This window comes from Hydra vulgaris, chromosome 10 (assembly GCF_038396675.1).
Source record: "Hydra vulgaris chromosome 10, alternate assembly HydraT2T_AEP".
Taxonomy (NCBI): Eukaryota; Metazoa; Cnidaria; class Hydrozoa; order Anthoathecata; family Hydridae; genus Hydra; species Hydra vulgaris.
Window position 1 is genome coordinate 8,803,004 of NC_088929.1, and position 20,715 is coordinate 8,823,718.

The following is a 20,715-nucleotide window of genomic DNA, read 5'->3' on the forward strand; positions in this document are numbered from 1 at the left end:
TACTCGATGAGTCATCTACTCTTCATCTTCTAGGATTAACTCTTACTTCCAATCTTTCTTAGAAACCATATATCAAATCAGTTGCAAAATTAGCATCTGCTAAGGTTGCATCTCTTTATTGAGCTCATCACTTTCTTACTTCGAATTCTATTCTCTATCTCTATAAATCTCAAATCCGGCCTTGTATGGAATACTGTTGCCATATCTGGGGCGGTTCTTCTAATGATGCTCTTTCTCTTTTAGACAAGGTGCAAAAACGCATTGTAAACTTAGTTGGACCTGCTCTTGCAACCAACCTCCAACCATTATCACATCGTTGTAATGTTGCTTCTCTTTCTCTTTTCTACAAATACTATAATGGGCACTGCTCTAATGAGCTAGCGTCTCTTGTACCATCTACTAAAATTCATTCTCGTGTTACTCGTTCTTTAATTAAGTCTCATCCTTTTTCTGTGACTGTTTCTAAGTGTTCCAAAAACGCTTATTCGTCTAGTTTTTTTCCTTGAACATCAGCTCTATGGAATTCGCTTCCTTCAACTTGCTGATTCATATAATTTGCAATCCTTTAAGCTTCCTGATTCATATAATTTGCAATCCTTTAAGTCGTCCGTCAATCGTTATCTTGCTCTACAATCTTTATCTTTTCTCTTTCAGTAACTTCCAACTTTAATTAGTGGCTGCTTGCAACCTTGTTGGAAGCGAAGATGTTAAAAAAAAATTTAATTTCAATTCACCTTCTCAAGGCCATGAATGCCACTACAGTCGAGGAGGCTACTTTTAGTTGTGGTTACAACCATTTCACAACTTTATAACTCTGAAGTGCTAACCTTGACGAACAAGGCCGCTGCATGGAGAAACAAGTTAGGGGCTGTGCTACCAGGGCACAGTGGAGCATAGGGTGGCCAAAATTGAAATTTTTTATACTTTTTTACAATTTTTTATATGGTGGGTTCATTTGCTTAAATATTGAAGATGAAAATGTGAAAATATCAAATTTTAAAAAAGTATCAAAAACGAGATATTTATTTACGAAGTGAAATTTTTTGTCAAAACGGCAACCCAAAATAAATTTTGTGGGTAATGTTCTGACCGATTTATATAGAAATAATTGTTATATTTTCTCAGACATATATACATTGATTGAAAGGCCATTGAGGCTAGTTTTAGATAATTCAAGCTAAAATAAATATATTGAATGTAGGTCGTGAAAGTAGGACCAAAATATGAAAAAATATTGCAAAATAATAAGGTACTTTAACTTTAGGGGAGCAGGAAAACTAATTTACAATTCTTTACAAGGTGGTCTCAGCATTTGTTGATGCTAAATTTGCTCCAGAAAAATTTAGTGAAAAATATAGCCACACCTTTTCGCCCTTTTTTGAATTGTTTTTTAGTGACACAAAGTCTTTTTAAAATGTTTCTTTTCTGCATCTTTAATCAGTGTTGGATCCAGAATTGTCATAGCATATGAACAATAAAAGATAATTTTAAGAAATTTGAAATCTATCGATGAATTTGAATTAAGTATAAGATAATAAATTAAAATATTTTAATAACTCATTGCCCTTGCATTTGGGCAAGGGGGTAAACCTTTTAAGGGTATTTTGTTCCCATGCTCCAATCATTGGGATTTTTTGCAATGCATTCTCATATAATATATTTGCTTATTACAGAATGTATCATAACTAAATACTATTCTGTAATTCTATTGTGTAAAGTTATAGAAGATTTGATTACCACTACGTGCATATTGCCTATCATGTTGAATTTAAAGTTTGGCATGTAAGCAAGGAATATAAACAAATGTATGCTGAAGTAAAAAAATGTATACACCTTTTAATGTTAAGGCATTTGGGGTTAAGAATCGACGAGCCAAGAGCAGAAGGACCTGGTAACAATACTACAGGAAACTGAAGAGCCTTCAAAAATCTTAAAATTTTATGTGAAATCCTGGGACTCAGTGAGGAACTCATAATAAGGTTTTGTACTATTTTAATAACCATTAATAGTAACCATACTGTTTATCCTAAAAAATTCAGCAACTATTGCAAGAAAACATATTCAATTTTCTTAGACCCTTATGGAAGCTGGTTCAAAATTCCTGAAACAGCTCATAAAATATTGGCACATGGGTGAGAAATTATTTTAAATTCTCCTGTTCCCGTAGGAGCTTTGGGTAAAGAAGCATAGTTTTGCAACAAAATTACTATAAAAGATTGGCTACAACATGCTCGCAAGTGCTAAAGAGAACAAATTTTATTTGATGTATTTACACATGCAATGAACTCATCAGATCTAACTATAAGTACATTATCTTTAAGTACAAGATCTAAAAATTAAACTTATATTCTTCCAAAAGAAGTTACAGACCTTTTAGTACTAGAAGAAGTAGATGTTAATACAAACAATGACAAAAATGATGATGAAACATTAAATGATGACAACGATATTGATCGATTTAATGAAAACTTTAATATAAATGTAGAAATTGATGATGATTAGAATAAAAATTACAATAAAGGAAAATCTATTATTTGAAAATTATAAATAACTTTAAAAATATTGCTAAAAAAAAATAAGTTTATTCAATGTTGTTTTTTCTTAAAAATTACTTAGTTGACCTTTAAAAGTAACTTTGGAAGTTTGGGAGAGTGGGGGCAGAAATAACTTTCTTTCTCTCCCCCCTTCTTGACCCTTAAACATTTTTAAAGACATGTTTTTTTAATTTAAGGATAAGTTATTATAATTTTAAAGCAGGGATGCGGAGTCCCAAAAAGGACTCCGGATTTGAAAGTCACAAAAAGATTACTTTATCCTAGTTTATAGTATCCAAAAGCTCTAAAAATATTATGGACTACTAATAGGAAAAAAGTTAAGACTTTTAGGTTAGAGGAACAATCGTTTTTTGAGTCCTTAGGTACAAACATATTTAGAGCTTCTGGACACTACAGACTTGGAAAAAGTAGAGATATAAAGCCGCAGTCCTTTTGGTGCTCCGCATCCCTGTTATAAAGTTAGTTTTGATATAGTATCTAAATTATATAGTTTTGATTTGGTGTTTGAACCAAACCCCCTCCCCCAGGGAAAAATTTTATTTGCGCTAATGCTACAAAGTTAAGTTTCTAGGAAACTATAGATTAAATTTATGTGAAATTTTGAATATACCTACTTAGCTATATACATTTTATTTAAATTTAAAAAAGTTGGAAAAATAATTTTGGCCACCCTTTTGTATATAACCGTCCCACTGTGCAGGGACATGGTGGGAATCAAACTCTGAACTTCTTGCTTATGAGGTGAGCGCTCTACCACTACACCTCTACCGCATAACTACATGTATACATTCTACAAAATATACTACATACATATATACACACTATGTATGTATGTATGTATGTATGTATGTATGTATGTATGTATGTATGTATGTATGTATGTATGTATGTATGTATGTATGTATGTATGTATTACATACATACATACATACATACATACATACATACATACATACATACATACATACATACCAACAAGGCTACATTCAGCTGTTAATCAAGTTAAGATTTAACAAACAAACAAAAAGAGATAAGAGTTAAAGAGGAAAAATGTGGTCACACAGCATTGGTAAAAAACTGTAATTTTTATGCAAGCTTTCTCAGGAGGCGCGTCCGATTGCACCTTTTTTCTGACCACACATCAGGCCTTGTTACGAGATTTTGCTGTGTAACAAAAACGCGTAATGCATTTTAAAGTCACTTAACTCAGCAAATATACTTTGTATTGTTAGAAGTTATATTGCGTCACTAGCCTCTTTTCAAGTACCGCATTATAATTAAAGTTATTTTATTAACGCATTAAAAATCATACAGACACTTTTTTTTTCTCGCTATAACTAAAGTTACAAATAAAATCTAAGTTCCCATTTAAAAAATCATTTTAATCATTTTTTTTAAATAGGAGCTAAATTTTATTTTACAAAAAATGTTTTTTTCATAAAACGTAACATAATATTTGTTTATTTTCTTATAATTTTTCAGTTGGTTTTAGGTTATTTTATTAAATGTTAATAAATTTTTTCTTATTTATTTTGTGAACTCTTTTTAGTAATGTTTTTAAACAATAAAGAGTTTTTTTTATTATTTCTCAGTTACTGATAACATATTCGTGATCATAATTTGTTTTCATAAATTAAACAAACGTCATTAAAACTTTATGTTATTGAATTGACAATAAACAAAATATTATTAATAAAATATTTACATCAAAATAAATCGTGCATTTTTTAAACTATTATGACAAAAAATAATTTATATATTTAAAAGGAATTTATATATTTAATTCCTTAAGATAAAACTTAAAACACTTAATTTTTTTTTACTAATTTTTAACAACAACAAAAAAATTATGAAACAAACTGTTTCTTAAACAAAAAATCGATTAGTTTACAAGTGTGGTTAAATGCTTTTACTTACGACTTTATTTCTTCTGAATAAGCATCACATAAATGATATCAAAGTTTCTAATGCATAGGCAAATCGCCTCTTCACAGGTAAAATGTGAGCTGCGTAACACTTAACAAGGCCTGACGCATGATTTTTATTTAAACAAGGGCTCTTTGCATGTTTTGACAATTTGCGCATTTTAAAAGTGCAATAAAAAATCCAGACCAAACCAAAGAAAAATTAAAAAAACATAAACAAACCATAAATTGAGAAAAATTATAATTGGATCTTTTTAAATTAACCGAATTGCTTTTAAATTTTAAAAGAAATAGTTTGTTTTTTTTAGCTTATTTTTTCTAGTTATCTTTTTTATTCATTAACATTTATTTTCTTTTTTCAGTTTAAAATTTTTTTCAACTTTTCAGTTTTGTTTGGTTTTTTCAGTGTACTTTCAAAACGCTCAATCTGTCAAAAACATGCAAAAAACCTTGGCCAAGTTGTCAAGACAAAAAATTATATGCGTGGTCAGGAAAAAGCATACAACAGCGCACGCATCTTAAAACACTGGTATGGTTCAGGAAAACATAAAATGAAAGAGAATTCCGAAGCATCGTTTTTGAGGGAGAAAACTAGATGAGTTTGCAATTAAAGAATGTGACTTATTTGAATGAGGAGTCAAACATGATTGAGTTTTGGTTGATGGAATAATCTGTAGAAATGAGAAAAAGATGAAACCTTGTGTTATTTTAACAGATTTATAGAGGTAAGAATGGAATCAAAAATAAGAAAAGAGTGGACGAGATGACATTAGAGATATTGTATGAATGAACACAACATTTGATAAAATAAAAAAGAAAGAAAAAGGATTTATTTAAATATTAGGAAAAGTATTACTTGAATAATGCCAACAAATGAATTGGCATTTAAACAATAGAATAAGGTTACTTAATTTTAATATTTTAGAGCACAAGGTTAAAAGTTATATTGCTGAAAAAATATTTTTTTAAGGCCTTTTTTTGGAGAGCCCTTAATATAGTTTGCTAATGGGAATCAGGAATGTCCAACATAAAAACATATTTTTGAAAAATGAATTGTTTGATGTTGTTAAAAAAAGCAAGTTTGTGTTTTCTATTTTATTATAATATAGCACACTTGAAAATAAAATGTTCATTTTATGTGTGATTTTAATCTTTCAAAATAATTTCAAATGCGATTTTAATTTTATTTAGTTGTTGAAGTTTTCTAAAATATTTTGAGTTAAAGTAAAGTAAAATGATTAAAGCAAAGTTAGCAACTGTAGTATGAACTACAGGCTTCTGAGTGAGATTTTATCATAAAACTAAAAAAGATTTCTCCTGTTAGAATACACTTGTTAAATGGTCCATTGTTAATGCTAGTTTAAAGCATGGATAAGTGTGGGCATTGTTAAAGGTGTAAATACTTGTTCATTTAAAAAAAGTTTGAGACACCAAAAGCAGATGGTTTGAAGGAGGTATAATAATAAAGGAATTGATTGAATATACCTACTTTACAGATTATTTTTGTAAGATGTGTAAAAGATATTCAATTATGTATGGGATTTCTGGTATGCAGGAACTAAAATTTTAATGTTATTCACTTTTTACCTTATTATGTGCTACAACTTCCTCTAAAAATGCAGTGAAATTTATTTATCTAACACAAGATTTAACTTTATTTGTTTGGACATGCCTCTGGAATAGAATCATGAAAGAATGGAATATCAGTTAATAGCTCTAGTGTTGACAGTTTTAGCAGTAAAAAAAGCAGTGAAAAAAGTGGCTGTCAAAAGTGGTGTAGTGGTAAAACGCTTGCTTCATAAGCAAGAGGTTCCAAGTTCTATCCCAACCACGTCCCTGGTAGTACCGCGCTCAACTTGTTTCTCCTTGCAGCGGCCTTGTCCGTCAAGGTTCGTGTTTTGGAGTTATAGAGTTGAGAGAGGGTTATAACCACAATTAAGTAGCCTCCTCGTCTTTAGTGGCCTTCTGGGCCTTGGGGAGGTGAATTAACAAAAAAAAATTGCAAATAAGCCTAATTTAAATGATGACAATACATCAGTTCATTTAAAATGAGAATATTTTAAGATTAGTATTCATAACAGTTCATTTTACTTTAAAATTGAATTAAGTTTTTAATCTACCATTCTTATAAAGTATTTAAATCCATTTTTAAATTTTTTCTAATTTTTTGATAAATATAAATCTTACTTCAAAAAATTTGTTGTGAGTATTCAATTAATTTAATTTTGATTATGATCTCTTGTTGTTGAGTATAAGTTATTTTTTGATGGATACTTACTATTAATTAATATATATTTACTTGTTTAAAATATTCTATCAATCTTCCCTTTCTCTTTAATATAATAGACGTCATCCAAAATATTTTAAATCAATTTTTGTAGTATCGTCTTGGATTTTTTTCGTTTTTTGTTGTACTGGCTTTATTTCTTTGATGTCTAGAAACAATTCTGAATTATTGAAGCAAATTCTGAATGAGGCAAAAGTTTTTATTTTTTTGTTTTATAATCATGAAACTTATCCTAACCAACTAATGACACAAAGAGATACTTAAAGTCCTTGACATAAGAAGCTATTGCTGTTTTGCACAATTCAGAGAGTAATTATTTTTATGAAGAATCTCTAGTGGTACTATTTATGTTTCATCCAATAAGCATAAAAGTGCTTGTGACTATAATCTTGCTGATTTTTTTTCTCTTAAGCTTTTGATAAAGTAAGAAATAAACTTTCATTTCTAAAGCTTTTGATAAAGTTTGGCATGCTGGTCTTCTATATAAGCTTTCTTCTTACGGTAACAATAATCAAGTAACATAATCAAGTAACATGTATAAGATTAGTATTCATAGTAGTTAATTTTACTTTAAAATTGAATTAAGTTTTAATGAATCCTTCCTTACCAATTGTAGTATAAAAGTTGTCCTCAATGAGCAGCACTCTTCTTCATATCCTGTAACTTCAGGGGTTCCTCAAGGTTCTATCTTTGACCCAAATTTTTTTTAAATTTACATTAACGATCTTCCAGAAATTCTCACAATTAAGGTGGCATTGTTCGCTGATGATACTACCATTTATTCTTATCTTGGTAAGAAGCCAACACTCTCTGATTGCTCTGGAGGGGGCATTTGAGCATTCGAGAAAAGGATCTTACTTCTGCTACAGCATGGGACTCTCAGTGACTGATGAACTTTAACTCAGATAAAACTCAATTTTTTTCAACTAATCATTATCACAATAATCTAGATCTCTATTTATGAACGGTAATGTCATCTACTCTTCATCTTCTAGGGTTAACTCTTAGACCTATATTTATAAACGGTAATGTCATCTACCCTTCATTTTCTAGGGTTAACTCTTACTTCCGATATGCAAAATTAGCATCTGCTAATTTTGCATATCAGAAGTAAGAGTTAACCCTAGCACTTTCTTACCCAGAATTTTATTCTCTATCTTTATAAATCTCAAATCAGTCCTTGTTTAGAATATTGTTGCCATTTCTGGGGCAGATCTTCCAATGATGCCCTTTCTCTTTTAGACAAGGTGCTAAAGTGGATTGTAAACATAACTGGAACTGCAGCCAACCTCCAACCATTATCACATTATTGTAATGTTGCTTCTTTTTCTCATATCTATAAATACTATAATGGGCACTGCTCTCTTGTGCCATCTACTAAAATTCATTCTCGTGTTACTTGTCATTCAATAAAGTCTTATTTTTTTACTGTGACTGTTCCTTAGTGCTTAAAAAATTCTTATTTGTCTAGTTTTTTTCTTAAGCATCATTTCTTTGGAATTCTCTTCCTTCATCTTGTTTTCCTGATTCATATAATTTGAAATATTTTGAGTCATCTGTCAATTGTTATCTTGCTTTATAAACTTTATCTTTTCTCTTCCAGTAACTTCCAACTCTAATAGTGGTTGCTTGCAGCCTTGTTGGAAGTAAAGGTGTTGAAAAAAAATATATACATATTTAATTGCTTATATAAATAAAAGAGCTAAATTATATGCTAAATTATATAGTTTATTTTGAAATTTTCTTTATAAGTTAACAACAAAAGCATAAACATCAACATTTAGTTTTTAAATTTAAAATACTACTTAAAAAAAATTAAATATCATTGGTACTAAGCATGTTGTATTTTTTTAATAAAGCTATGTGGCTGGAATGGTTTTCTGATGAACTGCCTCTAGCAATACTTCAAGAACACAAGGAATATCTCTTGGAAAAGTTTGACTTAGCTGTCAAAGATTATACATGTATAAACATTCAATTTCTAAATTTATTTACATTTTTTTGTAAAATGGTTTTATTAATTTATGTATAATTAATGCTATCATGTATAATTTTCTTTTTTATGAAGCTGTTAAACTTTGGCACGAATATTGTCAATTTGTCATGAATAACATTGAATCTCCATCAGATATTGAACGAGCTAGAAGCGTTTTTGAGAGAGCTATAACAGCAGTCGGATTACATGTGGCTGAGGTAATTCTATTTTCCTTTTTTGTTGGTTCATTAATTTCAAGGAATGGTGTGCTATTACACACTAATATGTTGTTGCAAATGCTGTAAAATTGTTTTTCATTTTACATCATGTTGTAAACTGCACATTGTAAACAAAAAAAACTTGCAAAAATTAAATAAGAATTTTAGAAATGTAGTTGACATATATATATATATATATATATATATATATATATATATATACATATATATATATATATATATATATATATATACATATATATATATATATATATATATATATATATATATATATATATATATATATATATATATATATATATATATACATACATACATACAGCCTTGTAATTAAGCTAGATGCAGTATAAGTTCAAATAAAAATGATTTATTTAAAAGCTAAATCCAGCATGTTTTATTTTTAAATTCCAGTTGAACTTTATCATAATATCTGCTTAATTGTACCCTGGTTAAGTCAAACCATCTGCTAACTCATATATTTTTTTAGGGTCCGAATTGCATTAAAGTTCATGAAATAAAATATCAAAACTTGAATTTTAAAAAATTGAATATCTAATGTAATGTTTATAAATATTTAGCGTAATATTTATAAGTACCTTATAAGTAAATATCTAGCGTATCTTTAAGCTTAGTTTTTGTACAGGTTTGATCACATTCTATTAATTAATGACTATTAATTAATATTCAAAAACATTAAAATGTTGGAATATCAAATTTTTTTTTTCAAATATAAGTTAGTATAAAACTAAATATTTTCACTGGTATCTTCGAATCAATTAAGCTTATATTTAAGTCTATTTATTAAAAAAGTTAAAGCTAAACGCAACTTAAAACTTAATAAATAAAGTTTCAATAAACAATACAGCAAATATATTTGTTATATAACTTTGAATTTAAACTTTTGGAAGCGTGCTCACAAACAACAACAAAAAAAAAATGTTGTGTCACTAGTTTCACAAACGCATTTCTCAAAATATACGTCAGTATATAAGTTATTTATATATTATATTTGTGTAAGTATATATACTTACACTAATATATATTATATTAGGTTAAGTCTATTATAGATTTATTTAGTATATAATCAAGTATATAAAATATTATTCACTTGATAATATTTAAATAATGCATTCAGTTTAAATTAGAAAGCAGTTTTCTATTTTGTACAAACAATGAAGTCATTACTGCTAACAGATAGAATGGAATGTTTACTATTTTCAAAATGTTTTGTCCCAATGAGAATAAGAAATTTAAATTAAAAATTAAAACTTGATTGAATTTTGAAAAATCAAAGTTTTAATCCACAAGATTTTTTAAAAACGTATGCCTCTTTTGCTTTATTGTTTTTAATTTTTCACATATTTTTTCGAAATAAAAGAAATATTCTTAATCTTTTTTTTCTTTATTTGTTTTTTACTATTATTTATTTTAAATTAAATTAAAAACGTTTCTGTTGTTTAAAATGTCCGCAATCAAGCATGTTAATTCAACACCAAAAAGAAAACAAAGTTATGTAGTCATCTTTTAGTAAATGGCGATATTTTATTTTTTCTATTTAATATCAAAGCTGCAGTAAGGTATTTTTTCCGGTAGATGAACAAATACATTAAATAAAAAACCAAAGCTTTTTTTGTCTGATTTCCCTGACTTCACATGAAATAAATTAAAACAAAAAATCATCTATCCTTTTCCTTGTACACACTGGTACGCTTTTGAGTGACCCTCTCCCCATACTTGCATATGTTTTTTTATGAATAACCCCATGGCAACCAATTTCCAACTCTGAATATCGCTCTTGAAGACTTGATGCAGAGCGCGCATAATCACACTCGCTGATAAGATGTTTCAGTATTACGAGCGCGTAATATTGTGCTGGATGATGAGAGACAATTACAAAAATTAAAAGCTGCCTGATTAAATTGTTATAAAATAAGTTTAGAATAATTAATAAACTTCGTCTTTTGTAATTAAGCGACACTCTTTTATATAAAGTAAAAACTTACTATTAATAATTGTTTAATAAAGAAACAATTGTTATTCAATTTATCAAAGAGTTTAGTATAATTTCTTTTATTTGAGTACTTCTGATTTATTTCAACAAGATTCTAATAAACAAACGTTTGTTGATTTATTTAATAAATAAAAAAGTCAATCTTTTTTTAACCATTTCGCGCTTTACGTAGTTGGCCTGAGTTTTGTTTTTACAAATTACATACGATTCTTTGTAGTACGACGAACAAAAGAAACAATTAAATCATTCAGTTACTATGACAATGTTAGAACGTTGTTTTTAGCAGTATCTTTAAAAATGTTAAAAACAATTCCGCAATGTGCTAGACCCCTGAATTAGCGGTCTATAATGATCAGTATCCAAAAAAATTACATTCCAAATGAATTATATTTTTATTTTTTATTTTACTAACCAAAACCAAATTTTAAATATGTCAAACTATCTGAAAGCATTTTTTTATGATTAAACTCAAAAGGTAAAAATAAATTACGAGGAGGAAGCGGAACTGCTTTACCACTGATTATGAATAGTGAGTGGGCTTTTTTTTTATTTTTCATTTTAATAAGTATTTAAAACAGAAATAAGTAAATTTAAGTTTAAGTATAACAAATTTGTAAGAATGACATCTGAAGCAAAAAAAATTCAAGATAGTAAACCAATATCTAAGAACTTAAAAACTTTTCTTTCGTGGGGGAAAGAATCAGTTATTGGATACACGGAAGAAAATGGCTTAGTTGTCAAAATATGGTGTAAGATTTGTGCTAGGAACAAAACTGAAATTTTAACGGATGCTTTAGTTAAAGGAGTATCAAATCATTCTTTGACAGCGTTTACGGAGGGAACTTGTGTGGTGACAAAGTATCAGGTAAAATTAAAATAATTAGCTTGTTCTTAATTTGTGACTCCAGGAATTAATTTAAACATAATTTTTCTACCATTATATAACTTATAACTGTAGTTATCTTATAATTTACTATATTACTAAGTGAATAAATTTTTTAGAAAATTGCTTAATTTGAACCGTGATTTTTTCTTTGATAATAATTAAGGTTGATCGCCATCTTAGAGGGCAAAGCCATAGATTAGCGGTGCTGATTGATAATGGTAACTCAGAAGATCCTGGAAGTAGTTGTATTGCTAACCTCGATATGGAAAACTTGTTAACTATTACACAAGACAACCGCGAAGCGTTATTAAAGATGATTAGAACAGCCTATGAAATGGCTCTAAAACCAAGCATGCCACATAGCCATTTCAAGACACTGATCAAATGCCAAAGACTTAATGGTGCACTCCTTTTACAAGGAAAAGACAACAATAAAGCAGGTTATTGATTTTTAGGTTCAGTTTCTTTTTCGTAATTTAATAAAATAATTCAAATGAAAAAATCAAATTAAAGTTACGTTACTATTATAATGAAAGTTTAATTTTTTTTTTTTTTTAAGATTTTTCATTCGAATGGTCTTATCCTTTTGATTTATCCATTTTATTTTTTAATTTGAAAAATATTAGTTTTATTATTATTTTTTTATTTTATTGTTTTTAATTTCTTTTTTAGCACGTGAATATATCTCATGCATTGCCAGTGCCATTAAAGAAAAAGTTGCTAAAATTGTCAATGAAACAAACTTTTTCTCCATTCTTTCCGATGGTTCTCAGGCTAGAAAAACAAAGGATGAAAAAGAGTTGATTCTTGTGCGCGTTGAACGCGAAGGGACCCCTGCCTGTTTTGTAGTTTCTTTACTTGATATGAACAGTTTGGGTGGTATGAATGCCAATACCATTAAAAAGGCTATTGATAGCATTTTTATTGAAACCGGTAGTGTTCCTTTAACTGCGTCAGCTTACAAATACAAACTTGTAAGCGCTACGGCCGACGGAGCTTGCATTAATTTTGGAATTTATAATGGCGTGTTAACACAATTAAAAAAAGATAGAATGTGGCTGATAAAAATTCACTGCGTAAACCATCGTTTAGAATTAGCAATAAAAGATGCTGTGAAAGATATTTCCCAGTATAAAGAGTGTGAACGTTTTTACATTTCCATATTTAATTTATTTCGCAATTCTGGAAAGCTAAAATGCGCAGTTAAAAAAGCTGTTGAGGCTTTGAACATTACATATTACACGTTGCCTAAAATATTTGGAACGCGCTTTATAAGTCACAGGAGACGCGGCTTTACAAAACTTTTACATAATTGGCCTTCGCTTATTGTGGGTTTCGATAATACTCTTGCTGATCGCGACACTAAAGCAGATATGCGTGCTAAACTTTCTGGATTGTCCAAACGGTTGCATGACTACAGACTATTATGTATGGTTTGTAGTTATTTGGACATCTTAGAAAAGTTATCACCATTATCATTGGTTTTTGAAAAATAAATGTTAATGGTGAATGAGTTAAAACCAGCGGTGGATATAACAAAGGCTAGCTTAGCGGAATTAAGCCATGAAGATATTGATAATATTATTGATTCATATTTACTCAAGTTTATAATCAATGAAAAAGATGGTTCAACCAATCTTCTTTCTTCGTATTTCAAAGAAGGTAACGAATTGAAAAAATCTAACCCTGAGTTTGTTGAGATTGAACTCAACAATATGGCTAATCTTAACTTTGAATGTATTCATTCTGCCATTAAAGTAAGAAAATTAGCAATTGAAATCATTCTGCCATTAATAAACGATAGATTTAGTTCGCTGTTAAATCCCATATTCGAATCAATGGATTGGTTATTTCCGCAAGTATGGACAGCAGACAGCATGTATGGTGATGCCAGCATATCTTTATTGCTAAACGAATTTTTTTACCCTCTAGAAAAATTAGGAATGGATTTTAAAATGGTTCTTTCGGAATGGAGAGCTGCAAAACTATTAATAAATGCGCAGTACACCACTGCACTCACACCATTGCAAATATGGCAGAATATTTTTCTTTATTATAAAATTAAGTTTCCAAACTTGAGTCTTTTAGTTGAACTTCTGATGTGTATTGCTGGTTCTAATTCAGCTGTCGAACGCGTTTTCAGTATTTTGACTGTGATTTTGACTGATAGGCGTTTAAAGATGAACCACTCAACAATGGAAGACTCAATAATCATAGCAGGGAATGACACGAATTTCACTCAACAAGAACGCGATGATATTTTAAGTCGTGCTGTGGATATTTTCTTAGATAAGCGAAGAGTTTTTTTCCTTGATTCAGCTAATGCTAGTATTGCCACTGATTATAGTAGCGAAGAAAGCTGCACCAGTGAAGATATAAGTTCTATATCTGAATTGGACGGATAAAAAATTTGTAATATAAATTTTATCCCACATAATTTTATATTTATGTACATTACTTAAGAGTCCTGAAGGACGAAAATATATTTAGCATTATATATATGATATCTTTGATTGTCATATTCTTGTTATACGATTGCATAAATAAGTTGAATTTAATAAAAAGGCAGCGTATAAGCTAATATATGTATATATTATATGCTGTATATATAAAACTTTTTAATAATATAGATCAAAATATGTTATTAAAAAGTTTATACTCTGCCATTTTATTAAATCTTTTAAACATCTGTGTGTGTGTGGCTCCAACAATAAGTCAACGTATTAAAACAAAACAAATTTATATTAGCGAATCTTTTTAAAGCATTCGTCAATATAAAATCATTTAATTAGTAAAGATTAAAGTTATGAATTTAATTTTTTTGCGTGTATTTTTAAAACTTATTGTTATGCGGACAAACATGGAAACATACTTGAATGTTCTCAAAACATCTATGAAGATGTCATAGTAACTGAATGATTTAATTGTTTCTTTTGTTCGTCGTACTACAAAGAATCGTATGTAATTTGTAAAAACAAAACTCAGGCCAACTACGTAAAGCGCGAAATGGTTAAAAAAAGATTGACTTTTTTATTTATTAAATAAATCAACAAACGTTTGTTTATTAGAATCTTGTTGAAATAAATCAGAAGTACTCAAATAAAAGAAATTATACTAAACTCTTTGATAAATTGAATAACAATTGTTTCTTTATTAAACAATTATTAATAGTAAGTTTTTACTTTATATAAAAGAGTGTCGCTTAATTATAAAAGACGAAGTTTATTAATTATTCTAAACTTATTTTATAACAATTTAATCAGGAAGCTTTTAACTTTTGTAATTGTCTCTCATCGGTCCAGTTGAACTTTTTTGCGCTTGATTATTTTTTGAAATGTTCTCAAAACATCTATGAAGCCGTGGGCAAGTTGTCGCAACTAAATATTGTATGCGTGGTCAAGATCAGAGTGCGATCGCACGCCTTTCACGACCAAGCCTGATATATTTATATATATATATATATATATATATATATATATATATATATATATATATATATATAATTTATATAACCCTCGGAATTAGGACAAATGAAGTCGGCAATAAATTGCTGAACTGAAGCTGGTAGAGGTCAGCAAAAAAAATTGAAACAAAGGGGTTACCATAAAATATAGAAATGAGGTTGGGTGTCATATTATGTTTTTAATGACCACAAACTTTATTTGCAAGTTGATGTTTGCAATTTTCTTTTTAATGATGAACTAGCATTCAAATTTTGAGGTAATCGAGTAAAGTTAAATTTTAAACAAGAAGCATTCATTAGGTGATTGAAAGGATGTTTATTTTCTTATACAAAATTGTTAATATAAACACTTTTATTACAATCATGAAAGTTGCCTCAGTCCTACTAATTAACCTAAAGTTGTAAAATAGTGCTGCTTATGTGGTCATGACATTGCACACCAAAAGCACTAACAGGAACATCATCCATTTGCAACATGGCAATGTTAATACTCTGATATTTTACAGCTGTTGATGAAATCAACTGTTATAAGAGCTACCACAGAGTTCAGGAAATCTTACTACCAGCTAGCCTGCTAACCATAAAATTAAGTTTTAAAGCTGTACCTTCATAAGTTTTAAAGCTGTACCTTGATCAAGGAAGTACAACAGAAAACCCACTAGTCAAGAAGATCCAGCATTCATCATACTAAGCAGAAAACAATGTAGCACAGGTTTATATCTATTTTTTATCTAGTTACATCAACCTAAAAAATATATTCGACAGTGCAGTATAGAATAAAAAATGTTTTTATCGCCAACTTCTATTACATTTCCTAATTAATTAAAACCCTAACTTTAGCTATATTTCTTTGGGAGGAAAGGAATGGGGTGGAGTGATAAGTGTATGAAATACTTGAATTTTGCTCTTATGTATATACTAATATACATTATTTGTTCTCTAATTACGCTCAACCAGAAGATATTGAATTTGTTCAGTTAAAGATAAAGGTTTTATTTTTAGGGCTCATTAATATGGGATGGATATCGAGAGTTTGAAATGGCTATTCTGGATTCATACCAGGTATTTATGATCTTACTTATTTTTATTTTTGCATATAATATACCATTTATTACAGTTATTGATATAGATTTTTATCTTTAAGTAAAGGTCTAGAGCTGAAGTTGACTTTTGATCTTTTAATTTACAAAAATCTTTTTCATATAAGTAAAAGTTTTTTTAAAGCCGAATTAATATTTAAAATAATTTAACACTCAAAATAAAATTAAATTTGGAAAACAATATCAAAAATACTTTGCTACTAAAACTGGTTTTAAAAGTTTTAACTTAATAAACAACTCCATACACCAGACTTATTTCAAACAACAACCATTAGCAGTTAGTTAAAATGTTTTATTTTACCTTTTAAATTGTGAGTTTTCGGTTAAAAAATTTAGATTTAAAATTTTTGCTTAAAATAGTGAAAATATTACAGTTGAAAAATAATACGGTTTTCAATAAATGTAGTAAACTAATGGTAAAACACTTGGCTTACAAACCCAATGTCTCTGGAAGTACTATCAATCTGTTTTTCCACACAATCCTTTTTGTCATGTTTTGGGGTTAAAAGCTTTAGAAAAAGTTGTAACATTAATTTACAAAAAAACTCTTTCTGAATTCTTAGAAAGGGTTTTTTTGTAGAAAAGTTTTATTATTACCATTTTTAAAAAAATACTTGACTGTTACGTTTGTGTCTATGCATTGCCAGGTCAACTCTATGCATTATAGGATCAAGTTAACCATCCACATTGAGTAATCACATTGCATCATGCTCTGAAAATAACTAATTTAAAATTAAACTTTGACAAAATCTTAACAGGATAAAAATTTATATGATGAGAAAAGAAAGTAATAGATTAAGAGTGTATTAGAGAATGAGAGACTAATAGATTTAAAATTTAAAGACTAAAACTTGAATAACAACTAAGTAAATAAAAAAATAATAATAGGAAAACAGAAAAGTTGGCAACGTATACTTATTTCAGATCATGACAAATTAAATCATTTTTGTTGTTGTTAAAAGTTCATTAAAAAGTAAGTAATCAAAAATAGTTTGCTTTGATTGTGTCATGCAGCCTTTCTTTAAAAAAAGTTCTTTCACTGATGGAGATATTAATGAAAAGGTATACATAGTTAATTTTTTTAACTTACTTAAGATTGCTTCTAAAACACCTTTAACAAGAAAGTAAAATTCTTTCCTCTTTTTTTTTAATGAAAATAATAAAAAGACTTATATAGTATATATTTAGTTGTGTGTGTATTTTATATATAAATGACATTTTTAATAGTTTGTGTGAAAATATTATAAATTAATAAAGCTTCATGTTTGGTATTATACTATTTATTGATATTATTAAAAGTGATATTTCGGCTCATATAACAAGAGCTATTAACAAACTGAATTAACTGTTATAAAAAAATAATTGTAAATGTAACAAAAATGATTTCATCATCAAAATTTATTAAATTTACAAAAAATGGTTTTTAAATGGTGTCGTCACTAAATTACCATTGTCGCAAATGTAAATTATGTTTAGTTTTTTTTCAGTTTAATTTTTTTTAGAAAAAATTTATAAAATTAAGTTTTTTTTTATTGCAGCAACTTCATGAATCAGGTGATACAATTGGGATGGAAGCAAAAGTGTAAGTATTTTTAACAAATATAATTTTTATGGTTAATTATTTTTAATTTATGGTTAAAGATTGTTAATTAGTTGTCATTAGTTTTATATTAATTTTCGAAGTTTGATGAGATCAGATTCTGGTTTAGTGTTTTTGAGAAAATAATCGCTTTACTTTTAATCAAATCATAACACAGGTCAACAAAAAAGAATTTTTTTTCTGGTGCTGAGCAAACAATTTGTTTTTTGTATAGCATTTCTCATTTTGATTTCAAATATGCAACTCTTTTTTTACCATTACGTCAAGTTGTAAAGATATTTAGGTTCAAATCTTAAGTATTTAGGGTAAAGTCCCTAATATTGTCGAAAAAAAAGTTATTCAAAAGTATGTCAACCTGGGTCTCAAAAGAAGCGTATTTTCATAGAGATTTTAAAAATGTTATTCATTTGTAATAAAAATAAGTACTTTTTGTATTATTGGTGAATAACAATCTGTTGAAATTTTTTTAAGAGTCTTTAGCATTTTTTAACATAATTTTTTTGTCAATAAGTTTTAAGGAAAAATATTTATGTTTTCTAAAATCTCTATGAAAATACGCTTCTTTTGAGACCCAGGTTGAGATACTTTTGAATAACTTTTTTTTCAACAATATTAGGGACTTTACCCTAAATACTTAAGATTTGAACCTAAATATCTTTACAACTTGACGTGATGGTAAAAAAAGAGTTGCATATTTGAAATCAAAATGAGAAATGCTATACAAAAAACAAATTGTTTGCTCGGCACCAGAAAAATTTTTTTTTGTTGTTGACCTGTGTAATAGACAGGAAAGCATATATACATACTATACACACTAACCAGTCAACTTATGTCTTTAATGTTTTATATAATTTTATCCAAAACCTATTTGTTATAATAGTATAAAATAAAAATCGAATTAAGTATATTTTTTTTTTTTTAGTGATATGCAGATTGATAGGATACAATCTCTTTTTAAAAGACAACTTTCTGTTCCACTTTTGGGTAAGATATTCAAAAAAATAAGGTTTTTATTATGTTACTTTTGAGATAAAGTATAAATTCATTTTATATTTAAAGTTAAATTTAAAAGAACAGAAAAAAAGTTTCTTAATTTGAATCACGTTAAGGTTATGAGAGAAATAAAAATTAAGAAATAAATAAAAATAAGAAATAAATAAAAGTAAGAAATAGATAACAATAAGAAATAAATAAAAAAGGAGAAAAAATGTCTAGTATTGATTTTTATAGTATTGATTTATTTGAATAATTTCAACAACAACTACAACAACAACAAAAAATTTCAAACCACTGAGAGTTATAAAACAATTTTTAAATATTAAAACTTTTAAATTAGGTACAATTTTTAAACCAAAAAAAAAAAAAAAATTAGATAAAATGAAAGTTCTTTGCAAAAACAGTTTTGCATTATGTATATGTTTGTGAGTACAAAGCTAAATATATGTTTAAGATTTTGTTTAGATTTTATTGTTGTTTAAGATGTGTATTGTAAGCACTAACACCCATCAAAAATTTCTTTTTTATAGTATTAAAGTTTAATTTTTGATAGGTACTTAGTAATGTTATTCTTTTTTTATTTTGGTGTTTTATTTTTGTAAAATCTTGTTTCAAATTACTGTAAACATTGATGTGCTACTAAACTAAATCTTTTAATGTCTATTTAAGACATTAAATGTACAGTTTGATAATCCATGAATTGGGTATGAACTGCCCAATTTATTGATTATCAAAAGGAATTCAAAAATTCTTGAAAATGCTGGTAAAATAGATAAGACAATAATTTTTTACTTTATCAGAGTTTTCCAACTTAAAAAGTGGTGTAACTTAAGTAGATTTCTATGGTGATATAACAATATCTGTTGAATTTAATGAGTTATGGTGTAACTGTTTTAGTATAACAGAGGTGATATTCTTTAGAAAAACTGGAGGAAGGTTCTTTGATTCAGTTGCTTTCTTTATTTTATTAAAAAGTGAAGAAGGCAGCAAGTATATGTTATTTTTATATGGTTATAAATTTTTATTGACTTTCAAATAACTTAAGATTTTATTTGAATTTTCATCCAAAATTCATCGCAGTGCAAGTATTTTTTTCTATCAAGAATTTTTATCTTACAACTGTTTCTTCTGTGTTTTTTTTTCCTAAAAGGCTTTGTAATTCAAGTTTTCTTTAAAAATTAGGTTAATTTTTTTTTTAATGTTAAATGTAAGCCATGGGCTAAAACCATTTCTTACTTGTATGTTTATAAAAAGTGCACACAAGTTTGTTTCTATTGAAAAATTGATTAAACAGTTAAATGCATTTTTGGTCAATTTTTAGATAAAATATTTTTACAAATAACATGTGTCATATTTGGAATAATTTTTACATAAACTGGGGTGTAAACCAAGTTTTAAGTTGTTTATTTATGGATATATCCTACAAAATTTTCTTAATTTCCTCTTTCTTTAATATATCTACTAAAATATATTATTGAGGAGAATGAATTATACTAATTGATAATTTTTTGAAGTTTTTTTATTTGAAATTCTATAAAAATGTACATATTGTATATATATTCTATAAAAATGTACATATTGTATATATATACATTATGTCCTAAATTGATTTTGGCAATTATTTATTGAAAATAGGAAGATTCTGTTTGAAATGACTCTCTCCTTATTTTTTGTAATT

General features: G+C 27.6%; 2 protein-coding genes across 3 annotated transcripts in view; both read left to right on the forward strand.

Annotated features, from left to right (window-relative positions):
• The window catches only part of LOC101241110 (squamous cell carcinoma antigen recognized by T-cells 3), a 117,287-nt gene that overhangs the window by 31,196 nt on the left and 65,376 nt on the right, over positions 1 to 20,715 (forward strand). For both annotated transcript variants that reach the window (XM_065807200.1, XM_065807202.1), the window contains 5 exons: positions 8,627 to 8,731; positions 8,836 to 8,960; positions 16,344 to 16,403; positions 17,980 to 18,023; positions 18,964 to 19,025. In XM_065807200.1, coding sequence (XP_065663272.1) covers positions 8,627 to 8,731; positions 8,836 to 8,960; positions 16,344 to 16,403; positions 17,980 to 18,023; positions 18,964 to 19,025 — 396 coding nt within the window. The remainder of the gene's footprint in view (positions 1 to 8,626; positions 8,732 to 8,835; positions 8,961 to 16,343; positions 16,404 to 17,979; positions 18,024 to 18,963; positions 19,026 to 20,715) is intronic.
• Positions 11,474 to 13,374, forward strand: LOC136085687 (zinc finger protein 862-like). Its single transcript, XM_065806993.1, has 3 exons — positions 11,474 to 11,857; positions 12,042 to 12,318; positions 12,551 to 13,374. The coding sequence occupies exons 1-3, from the start codon at positions 11,612 to 11,614 to the stop codon at positions 13,372 to 13,374; spliced, it is 1,347 nt and encodes a 448-aa protein (XP_065663065.1). The 5' UTR covers positions 11,474 to 11,611.

Coding starts and splice junctions, on each gene's coding strand:
- LOC136085687 (XM_065806993.1), top strand. CDS start 11,612: ATGACATCTGAAGCAAAAAAAATTCAAGATAGTAAACCAATATCTAAG. Junction 11,858..12,041: donor GTGTGGTGACAAAGTATCAG/GTAAAATTAAAA, acceptor ATAATAATTAAG/GTTGATCGCCATCTTAGAGG. Junction 12,319..12,550: donor AAAAGACAACAATAAAGCAG/GTTATTGATTTT, acceptor TTTCTTTTTTAG/CACGTGAATATATCTCATGC.